Source organism: Halichoerus grypus, chromosome 12, assembly GCF_964656455.1.
Source record: "Halichoerus grypus chromosome 12, mHalGry1.hap1.1, whole genome shotgun sequence".
Lineage (NCBI taxonomy): Eukaryota > Metazoa > Chordata > Mammalia > Carnivora > Phocidae > Halichoerus > Halichoerus grypus.
In genome coordinates, this window is record NC_135723.1 from 41,073,115 (window position 1) to 41,083,132 (window position 10,018).

At 41.8% G+C, this 10,018-nt stretch overlaps 1 protein-coding gene across 5 annotated transcripts; it reads left to right on the forward strand.

Moving 5' to 3' along the window:
• The first annotated feature begins 303 nt into the window (after positions 1 to 303).
• Positions 304 to 9,126, forward strand: TAC1 (tachykinin precursor 1). 5 transcript variants are annotated; one of them, XM_036087458.2, is made up of 7 exons: positions 329 to 658; positions 1,058 to 1,189; positions 2,247 to 2,343; positions 2,832 to 2,876; positions 3,359 to 3,382; positions 5,005 to 5,058; positions 8,546 to 9,126. In XM_036087458.2, exons 2-7 carry the CDS (start codon positions 1,067 to 1,069, stop codon positions 8,593 to 8,595), a joined length of 393 nt encoding a protein of 130 aa, XP_035943351.1. In that variant the 5' UTR covers positions 329 to 658; positions 1,058 to 1,066; the 3' UTR covers positions 8,596 to 9,126. The 5 variants fall into 5 exon arrangements, with proteins under 5 accessions (XP_035943355.1, XP_035943353.1, XP_035943354.1 ...); XM_036087459.2 differs by lacking the exon at positions 329 to 658 and adding an exon at positions 665 to 809; XM_036087460.2 differs by lacking the exon at positions 2,832 to 2,876 and having other exon boundaries at positions 311 to 658.
• The last annotated feature ends 892 nt before the right edge of the window (positions 9,127 to 10,018 follow it).

Genomic DNA, 10,018 nt, shown 5'->3' on the forward strand with positions numbered 1-10,018 from the left:
AAGATACTATATCTCAGAAACACTTAAGAGACTTTGCCGATGAAATAGAAGGGGAATAAAAAGCCTTTCCCCCCCAATTGAAATGCTCTTCTTAGCATGATTTCCGACGACAGTATCTTAATACCTTAAGTTATTTGGCCATCCTTAAAAGTGCAACTTATCCTGACGTCTCAAGGGACGAAAAAGTTGCGGAAGTCCGAGGAATGAGTCACTTTGCTCAATTTTGATGAGTAATTTCAGGTGTCATGGAACCGCGTTCCGAAGAAGGAGAGGGGAGGGGGCGTCAGATCTGCAGACGGAAGAAGACTGGACGCTTGGGATTGGATGGCGAGATCTTGATTTTCCTAAAATTGCGTCATTTCGAACCCAATTGGGTCCAGATGTTTTGGGCACCGACGGGTTACCGTCTCGGAAACTCTCGATCAGACGCAAGCGAAAGGAGAAGAGGCGGTTAATTAAATATTGAGCAGAAAGTCGCGTGGGGAGCGTGTCACGTGGTCCTCGAAGCGCGTCGAGCCTTGGATAAATACCGCGCGGCACCGAGCCGGCAAAAGAGCGCGCCGCATCTGCTTCCTCCGCCGCGGCGGCCACCTAGAGTGCCGAGCGCCCCGCGTGCACTCCGAGCAGCCAGACGAACCCTGCCCGCCTGCTCGCCGCGGTAAGTGCCCGCCCCGCGCATCGCTCCGAGGTGACCGCTGGCCGCTGGGGCGGCAGACGGTGGGCGGACAGCGGAGGGACATCGAGGAACGGGGATCCCAAGTGCCAACGTCCCTCTTTGTTTTCCACCGACAGAGCCTCCCGGCTTGAAGGTGTGGATTGGTGGGTCGGGGGCTGAGGGAGTTGGGATCCAGGGAGAAGGGGATGTGAGAAGCTTGGGGCATGGTTCTCTTTCCTAAAGGGCACAAGGTATGCTTTAGGCTTGTTATCCCCTAGGGTTTTTATCTTGGTTCAGTCGGCCCCGACTTGCGTTGTGGGACCAAAAATTATGCTGTCCCAACTCTTGGATAGCCATCCCCAATGTTTCTCTCCTCGGTCTCTTCTTCCCTGTTCTTCCCAGGAATCCAACATGAAAATCCTCGTGGCCTTGGCCGTCTTTTTTCTCGTCTCCACTCAACTGTTTGCAGAAGAAATTGGAGCCAACGATGATCTGAATTATTGGTCCGACTGGTCCGACAGCGACCAGATCAAGGTGAGACCCAGCCGGAGCCGTTCTTCCTGGCCTCGGGAGCTGTCACTTCCCTGAAGATCGCATTCTAGTTAGCCTGGCAGGCGCCGCGACCGCGACCAGAGGCGGTGGAGGGGCGCAGGGAGGGGGTGGGGTTGTAAAGGAACACCATTCCCTGGGTCCCCGCACGAGATTTTGTGCCCACGATCCAAGTTTCCCCCCGGGGGCTGCACCGTCGGGTCTCGGGAACTCCCTGGAGGAATGATGCCCTCCCTGATGAGCCCGGGGTCCTCACAAGGCTGGAAACCTCACAAGGTTTCATCCCGGGGTAACGGGGATTTCGGGGACTCCAGTCGAGCTGCAAGGACCAGGCGTTTGGAAACGCTGGGCAGGGGCAGAAGGGGGCGCGCCGGACGCTGGTAGAAGCGGGCACAAAGGACAAGCTGCTGGGGGCTTCGAGGGGCGAGGTGGGTGGGAAGCTAACTTCCTGCCCTGACTTATTTTACCGACCAGAGGACCGAGCCGCAAGTTTGCCTTTACAAGGCTCGCAGGCTGTTGGTGCAAGGGAGCGCGCCTCGAGGGAACAGTAAAAGTGGCGCGGTGCAGGTCTTCAGTAAAGCGTTGTCATTCCTTCCCCACTCGCGACACACACCTGTGCGCATTTAGGGCGGCCAGGCGTCTCCAAAGCCCGCGCCAGAATCAAGAGCAAGTCAGGTGGCGGCGCGGCAGACGAGTGGGGCGGGGGTCTCCAGGCTCTGCAAAGAGCGGATAACGCGCGGGGCTGGGGCACGCCGCGCCTCCCGCTAGCCCGCGAGAGCGGGGCTCGCGGACACGAGTTCTGCCGGGAGGGGTGGAGGAAGAGAGCTCCCGGGCTGGGACCCCACTCAGCCCTCGCGTGGGGAAACCCGGCCTTCTCTCGCCTTCCTGCGGGCCGGGTTTTTGGGCTTTCCGGCCCTGGCGCCGCCACCGCCCGCCTCCGCGCTTCGCCCAGGGCTGGCGCGCACCATTGGAATGACTCGGGTTTCCCGGCGCCGCGCGCTTGTTGCCTACACGCCCGTTTGTCTGTTCGTCTGTCCCCCAGGAGGAGCTGCCCGAGCCCTTTGAGCATCTTCTGCAGAGAATCGCCCGGAGACCGAAGCCTCAGCAGTTCTTCGGATTAATGGGCAAACGGGATGCTGGTGAGATGGGCAGCCATCCCTCTCTGTCTCTCTGAGCAACCTGCCCGGTCTCCTCGCTCACTGCTTCTCAGAGCACCCAGTCTCTCTTGCTCTTTGAGTAGAAATTTCCATCCTAAAATGGATATATCCCCGGGGAGCGACTCTGGCCCTCACCCCACTAACACACGCACATGCCCTCGGAGGGAGGGCGAGATCCGTTGCGCGTGCCCCCACACAATTAGAGTGACCCCAATCAAGAATAGGAAGCAACCTTATTAGCTGAGCGCTCCCTTGACTGAAGATCCAAACTGACAAAGGGGGAAGGCGCGGGGCCTCCAGGGGGTAGTACTCAGAATGGTCTAAGTGCCTGTGGAAACCGATTTTAGACCCTTGGGGTTAGATTAGATTTAGCTCCCTAATGTCTCATGATAGAAATACTCAATTTCCTTGCATTTATCACACCATCAGCGGAACGTGTAAACAGTTAATGCCAATTCATCTTTTGTCAGATTCCTCAATTGAAAAACAAGTGGCCCTGTTAAAGGCTCTTTATGGTAAACATTTCTATAAATCTTTATTTTACTATTGTGAATGCATATGTAGGAAAAGTGAAGAAAATTTTTTTATGGGCTCAAATACAGATTCTTGATAATGCCTGTTTAGTAAAAGTAGAGATTTGTATCCCTCTCTCCTGAGTGTCAAATGGTGGTCCAGCTTGGAGATGTGTTTCTTATAAGAAAAGAGGTGGTGTGGCCTAACAGTTATTGTTAGGCCTCAGGGGTCTCATAGTCCTGGGTTTGAATCTGTGGCCCATAGAAAGCACTTAAAAATATTCCTTTTGGTTGCTATTTTGTTTTTATCATTAATAATTTGGTTAGCATTTATGGTTCTACTATATTCCTCATGATAGTACATGAATGGGAATTGTTATATGTTTTAAAAATCAACTTATTTTATAATTCTCTTCTGAAAATATAAGGTAGCATCTTTAAAATAAATCTATTGCCTTTGCTAACTTTCTCTTTCTTTCTTCTAGGACATGGCCAGATCTCTCATAAAAGTAAGTTTCAAATTATTTTGACATTTACCAAATGCAAACATAAATTAGATCGATCTTCATTTTATATCTTATTTTCTGTTATAACTTAGGGCCTAATACTTTTAATTAAGACAGTATAAGAATGGAGGAGACTCATATTAATTACATCCAGAGCATGATTTTTTACAGCTCTGTTTTTTAGACCTAGATGCTTACCAAAATGATGCATTATGTTAAAAATCCTTTAACTCCTAGCTAAATTGTTGGTGAATTCCTGACCCACAGAAACTGTGAGATAATAAATATTTGTTGTCGCTTTAAGCTGCTAAAAAAAAAAGAGAGAAAGAAAAGAAAAGAAAAAAAAGAAAAGAGAGAGCGTCAGAAGAAATCCTTTAACTCCTATACATTGTTAGTTATGGATAAGAATTTCAGTCCTGGGGTAAAAATCCACCACAGATTCCTCTCCCTATTCACCCCTCACCCTCTCCTACCCCCCCACCACTTCCACTGCAAAAACAAAAACAAAACAAAACAAAACAAAACAAAAACAAAGCTTTTATAGGTATCTCTTAACATTTCAGTATGCTGGACCTCTTGACGATACCATGTATTAGGGTAATCCAGCAGCCAATTAAGGAGATTGAGTGAAAGAGCAGAGAATCCATAGTAAAGGTAAAGACAGAAATGCAGTTTTTTGGTCCCATAATTGAATGGGGACCCTCAATCTATCAAAGTACAATGAAACATTTCTTAGGGCAGTAGAGATGGCCGAGTTATGACACTTGACATTCATTCGATCCCGGTTTCCCAGTTAATGGAACTCGAATTGACGTGAAGTCCCATGGGTCCATCTCAATCAGATGCATTTACCCCAGGACCCACCCACAACTCCACTTGGATTTTGGTTCACTGGTTGGCAGAGAAGGTCACATTAAAACAGCAGTCTTATTCTCAAATAATACAGTATAAAGCAAGAGACCTTTCCCCACTAGAGTTGAAATAGTAACCTTTTTCATAAGGCTTCATCTTTGAAAATAAATAAATCTTATTCATATTTAAGTTCTAAAGATTTGACTTTCAAGAGAATTATATATAGCAAAATTCTGTGTAATGAAAGTAAATGCACTCTATTAATGTCAAAATTAACACACTTTTCCAAAAGTATTTTTAAAAATCCAATAAAATAAAAATAGTGACCTGTTAGAAGTTTATAATCATCAGGTGCAGGGATCTGACTTAACTAAGGTTCAGTTCCTGAGAAATACAACACAGTAACACGAGGACATACACTTGGATATTTCTGTCACACGACTGTGAAATTGACTCCCTAAAAACCAAAACTAGCTTAAATAGCAGCAATATTTAAAACATTGTATATAAACAGGTAAACTGTAATATACATAAAGTATACTTGCTAATAATTAGATATAGAATTAAGAAAAGTGCTTTCATTGTATTGTTTTAATGTCATTTGTAAGACTTATTAGAAATCTTCATTTCTTCAGGCTCATCAAAACTTGAAATGGTTATATATTTATTATATAGGCATATATTCTAAAGCTTGCTTTTCTTCGGTACTAGTTATAACAGTTTATTTCCTCAAAGACATACATATTAAAATACCCCTAAATGTATTTTTCCAGGGCATAAAACAGATTCCTTTGTTGGACTAATGGGCAAAAGAGCTTTAAATTCTGGTATGTATAAAACCATGACTGAAAATAGACAGTATCTTAAATCTATTATTTTCTTTCTAAGGCATAGTTTTCAAAGTACTGAAAAGGAATGATAAATTTAAAATAAGTACTTATGGTGAAAAAAAATCTAATTGCAATAAATAAATCCAAGAATTTATTTGTAGCTGATTAAGCTAATCTCACCTAGGATGCATCTTTCTTTCTCAAACTACCAGCCTTACCAGTGTCTGCCCCATTTAATCATTACCTAACCTGAATCCTTGGGCTAGTCTAGTACTTGTTCCCTTATATTTGTTACATAAGCCACACTGAACTTGACTGAACTAAGCGGTGAAAGGTTATGTGGGAAATAAGACCAATTTTCACTTACTACCGAGGTCATTCAAAAGGCTTATATGACATTACATCTGGCAGTCTTCCAGCACAGAAGTAAACAAATGAAGAAAACAAACAAATCCATTTATACTTTATGAAGTTATAAAAGCTCAAACTCAAAATATCCTGATGGATGTTTGAGAGTATGGGAAAAACACAGTCCATTCCAGTGCTTTTGAAAAGGAGCAGGATCAAGTCATCCTGGGGAATTATAATCAGTTCTGGCTGTAAACCCTCACAGGGAAGGGGTGCCACAATCCTCCTAACCCATCTTAATCCCCAACAAGTCTTTCTCTTGACATAAAGCCTATTTCCTTTCCTCTCTGTAGTTCCCATCGTCTGTGTAAAAATGCCACATACCTCATCCAAAAACCCATTCATCGTACCATTTTCAAGGTTAAATAACCCCTATATCATTTTCACAGAGACTGATTTTTTTGTAAAGCACATTCAGGCTTTTATAGTAATTAGCTTAGGTTCCTTAGGAAAGCTATTCAAACTCCTTTTATTTTACCTTTAGTGAAAATAGAATTATAGTATTAATGAAGTAATTAATTAGAAAGTAACCAGCTGCCTTATCTATTTAGGATATTTCAGGTTTCTAGAAAATCTGTAACTAAGCAGTGCTGGCTTAATTACCTGGAAAATTCATGCAAAAAATGATGTATCCTACCATTGGTTCTCTACCTTCCAAATTTAGACACTACGCTTGTTTCTTTTTCAGTAATTCGGGGGCTGCTCAAGTATAAATTTTATTTTTTTTTTCAAGTTTAAATTTTAAAGAAGTTACCAGTGTGCCTCATAAAAAACTTTAAATTATTTTATTAATATATATTACCCTCCAGCTTTTGGAAATGGAATGTAAATTTAAATCACACTGGCTTTACTTGTAGCAAAAGTGTGCACTATCCCTTCTATAACTGTGGTCTTCTTGATAATTATATTAGTCATCAACTTTTTATTGCCAGAACTGATACAGATTTCAGAACATGGCTAACTTTACAAATAATATGGATACTGTGGTTTCTACAGATTAAATGTTATTAAATGTGTGCAAACTAATAATGTAATTATAGGTAAATTGAATCACTATAATGAGTCAAGATCAATAGAATCACTATAATGAGTCAGGATCAATTTATGACTAAATCTTCACTCCTCCATTTTAAGAAAATATAAAAGGAAAAACAGGCAAAAATGTATGTACATTCAATCAGAGATCTTTTCATATGATCAATTGAGGCAAGGTTATGATTGTGTCCTGGTATGTGTTAAATTCTGGTATGTATAAAACCATGACTGATAATAGACAGTATCTTAAATCCATTATTTTCTTTCTAAGGCATAGTTTTCAAAGTACTAAAAAGGAATGATAAATTTAAAATGAGTACTTATGGTAAAAAAAAAATCTAATTGCAATAAATAAATCCAAGAATTTATTTGTAGCTGAATTTATCTGTAGGCTGTGTCCTACAGCCATCTGATTCTTAACCTTTTGTGGTCACAGACTCCTTTGACAGTCTGAGAAATCTAGAAACCTGCTTTGTGGAGAAACCCTCATTAGCTTATAAACATAAAAATTTACATACAGTTCCAGAGGGTTCAAGAACCAGATACAAAACTTTGCTTTCCGTGAAGAGGATATTCTGTTCCAGCTAACACGAATCCGTCTTTGGTTACTTTACATTAGCATTCACCTTACTTCTCTGAGGAACAGAATCATGTTACCTAAAGCTTGTCAGGAACGGAACTTGTGCTAGTCAGTCCTCCTCCTAATACAAACAAAGCAGGATGAGAAATGGAGTGTTTCCTTCCTTGAGAACTGCCTGGCTTGGAGTTCAGACTGGTCCGCCCTGGAAGCACATACGTGATTGACATAAAGCATTCAGCTTATCATGAACCTAGTGTTGGATGCTAACTGGGCGTCTGCTCAGTAGGGAAATGGGAGAGTGATCACCCTACAGCCCTCACCTACCTCCTCTCTTAACAGATCTTTCTCACTGAAAAAATTGTTTAGAGTGGCATCTATAATTCCTAACTTCCACAGTTCTTTCTATTGTTTTTGTTTAAATTCAGTATTTTATACAGGACATATGAATTTTAAAAAGCAGCATAGTTTCACTAAAATGTAAATCTAAGTATATAAATTAACTAAAATGATGAATAATATACTTTAGTAGTCTGATCGCAACAGTCTGATCCTTGCCCTTTTGTGGTTACAGACCTCTTCGAAATTGCATATCATATCATCATATCATATCATATCATATCATATCATCATAATTTCGGCTTTTTTTTTGGTCTATGTTAAATACTTTTGGAGGCAGTGATTAATCTTCCACAGGCCATTAGGGTGCTGGGAGGTAAGTTAAACTGTTATACGTGGATGGCACAATTGCCCTACCCACTGACAACGATGTTGTTTTTAGTTTCAAGGACAATCCCTCATTGGGAGGTATCCCCAAGACAGGAGGAGACCTCTACACCATTCGGTGTACTCCTGTAACAGGAACCAGCCAACCCTTTCTGTAAAGAGCCAGATAACAAATATTTTGGATTTTGTGAGCCGTGCTGTCTCGGGAGCAACCACTCCGATCCGTCATGTTAATGCTAAAGTAGCCATAGACAATACATAAATGAGTGGGTATGGCCACGTTCCAATAAAACATTCTTTTCAAGAAAATGTGGTGGGCTGGATTTGGCCCATGGTCTGTAGTCTGTTGACTCTGTCCTAGAATAAAAGTCTCACATTTTGCTTTCATCCTACTACTATTCCTACTCTATACTTCAGGCATTATCCTTTTTATAAATCACCGTGCTTGAGAAAGTTGTGGAGAATGACCACTGCAGTAGATTGTGGAACTACGCTTTGGGGGCACCAAGTAAATGGCAGATGGCCTGAGTAACCAAGGATTCTGTGGTTAGATCACTTCCAATCGGGACAGAGACGGAGGCAAGATTGGAGGATGTGCAAAGAAAGCTCTTAGAAATACTTCAATGGAGAGGGGAAAGTCATTAATGAGTTTTTAATAAATTACAGTGTGTCTTGAAGTTTATTTAACGCTCTCGGTGAATCCTCTTAAAAAACTCTCCGCCTTTTCTTTGTTCTCAGTGGCTTATGAAAGGAGCGCGATGCAGAATTATGAACGAAGACGCAAATAAACCCCCTCATGTGTAATTTATTGAGCTTCATGTGTGTCAGTGGCCAATGAAAGGTAACATGAGACCTGCACCATGAGGAATAATTATTTATTTAATAATCATTGTTTTGAGTGGAAAACTCAAAGAAAAAACTGTTTATTTTTCATATTGTGCCAATACGTGCTGTGAAAGTGTGCTATAATTCTAATGTGACCCCCTCAGACATAGAAATCAGTGGGCATTTCTCTACAAAGCACAGTGTTCAGTGAAACTGAAATATGTTCTTCAAAGAAAGAAATCATCTTGGTTTCCTGGAAGCAGTCATGTCAGCCACTGATGAAGGAGAGGGATCTCATGGACAGGCTTGTGCTTCCTCTGTTTTCATGGTGGAAATGTGCTAAGATTTGGTATCAAAGTGTGTCCCTGCAGCATGTGTCATGTGTTGTGACTTAAATAGAGATGTTTTACAAGTTTTCACGTGATTCTACGGTCTTCATTTCATTGTATAATGTGTTGTGATAGTTAACATTTTAAATAAAAGAAAAAATATCTTGAGAATTGGGTTTTATTCTTTCATTAATATTTATGTCACACCAGCACACGTTCTTTTAGTAGATGAAATATGTTCAAAGCTGTTTTGGCTGCTCAATAGTGAAACATAAAGCTACTAAATTTCTTTCTTAAGGTAAATGACTACAGTGTAATCTCAGTTCCTATCTCTCTCTCTCTCTCTCACACACACACACACACACACACACACACGCACACACTTTTTTGAGGGAGGCGGAGGTCAGTCATTTGGCACAAGATCATCCATGAGGAAAACGATTACATTTTGGAATCCAAAGAGTAGAGGATAAGTTCTGTTGATGCATGCCCATGATTTCCTTTTACAAATAGGATAATAATCTGTCTTAGAGATGCATTCCACTGGTTATTTCCTTGTTGGATAAAACATCAGCACACTACCATTTAAGCCCTGCTTAGAGCCCAGGTATAAATGTACCAGTGTGTTATTCACACTAGAATTAAGACACCAAATTGCAAAAGATGATGCAGAAAGATGGGGGTTGATTGATAATAGGGCATCACCCCCATAATGAAGACAAGAGCACTTTTCTAGCATTTCTAAGGAGGCCTGTGAATTGCTAACACCCATTACACTCTCCAGCTGAAGCATGTGCATCAGGAATAAATACAGAACAATCAAGGGGAGGCTGTCGTGTATTTGTTTAAGGGGAAGGATTGATAAGTGTCCTTGGAACTGTTTTTGGATTACATAGAGGGTGTGGAAGATTGACAAGTGGTATAAAGACCACTTGAAGACAGACTAAAACTCCATGACCTTAGCCTGGATTGGTGACTATTGTTGATCAATAGTTTGATCAATATTGTTGATCAATGGTTAAACTCATTGTGGGACAGAAGAGCTAAAGCATATTTT

Excerpts from the sequence above, each read along its gene's own strand:
- TAC1 (XM_036087458.2), top strand. The coding sequence starts at position 1,067 with ATGAAAATCCTCGTGGCCTTGGCCGTCTTTTTTCTCGTCTCCACTCAA. Across the intron at positions 3,383-5,004 it reads TGGCCAGATCTCTCATAAAA|GGCATAAAACAGATTCCTTT; the intron begins GTAAGTTTCAAA and ends GTATTTTTCCAG. Across the intron at positions 5,059-8,545 it reads CAAAAGAGCTTTAAATTCTG|TGGCTTATGAAAGGAGCGCG; the intron begins GTATGTATAAAA and ends CTTTGTTCTCAG.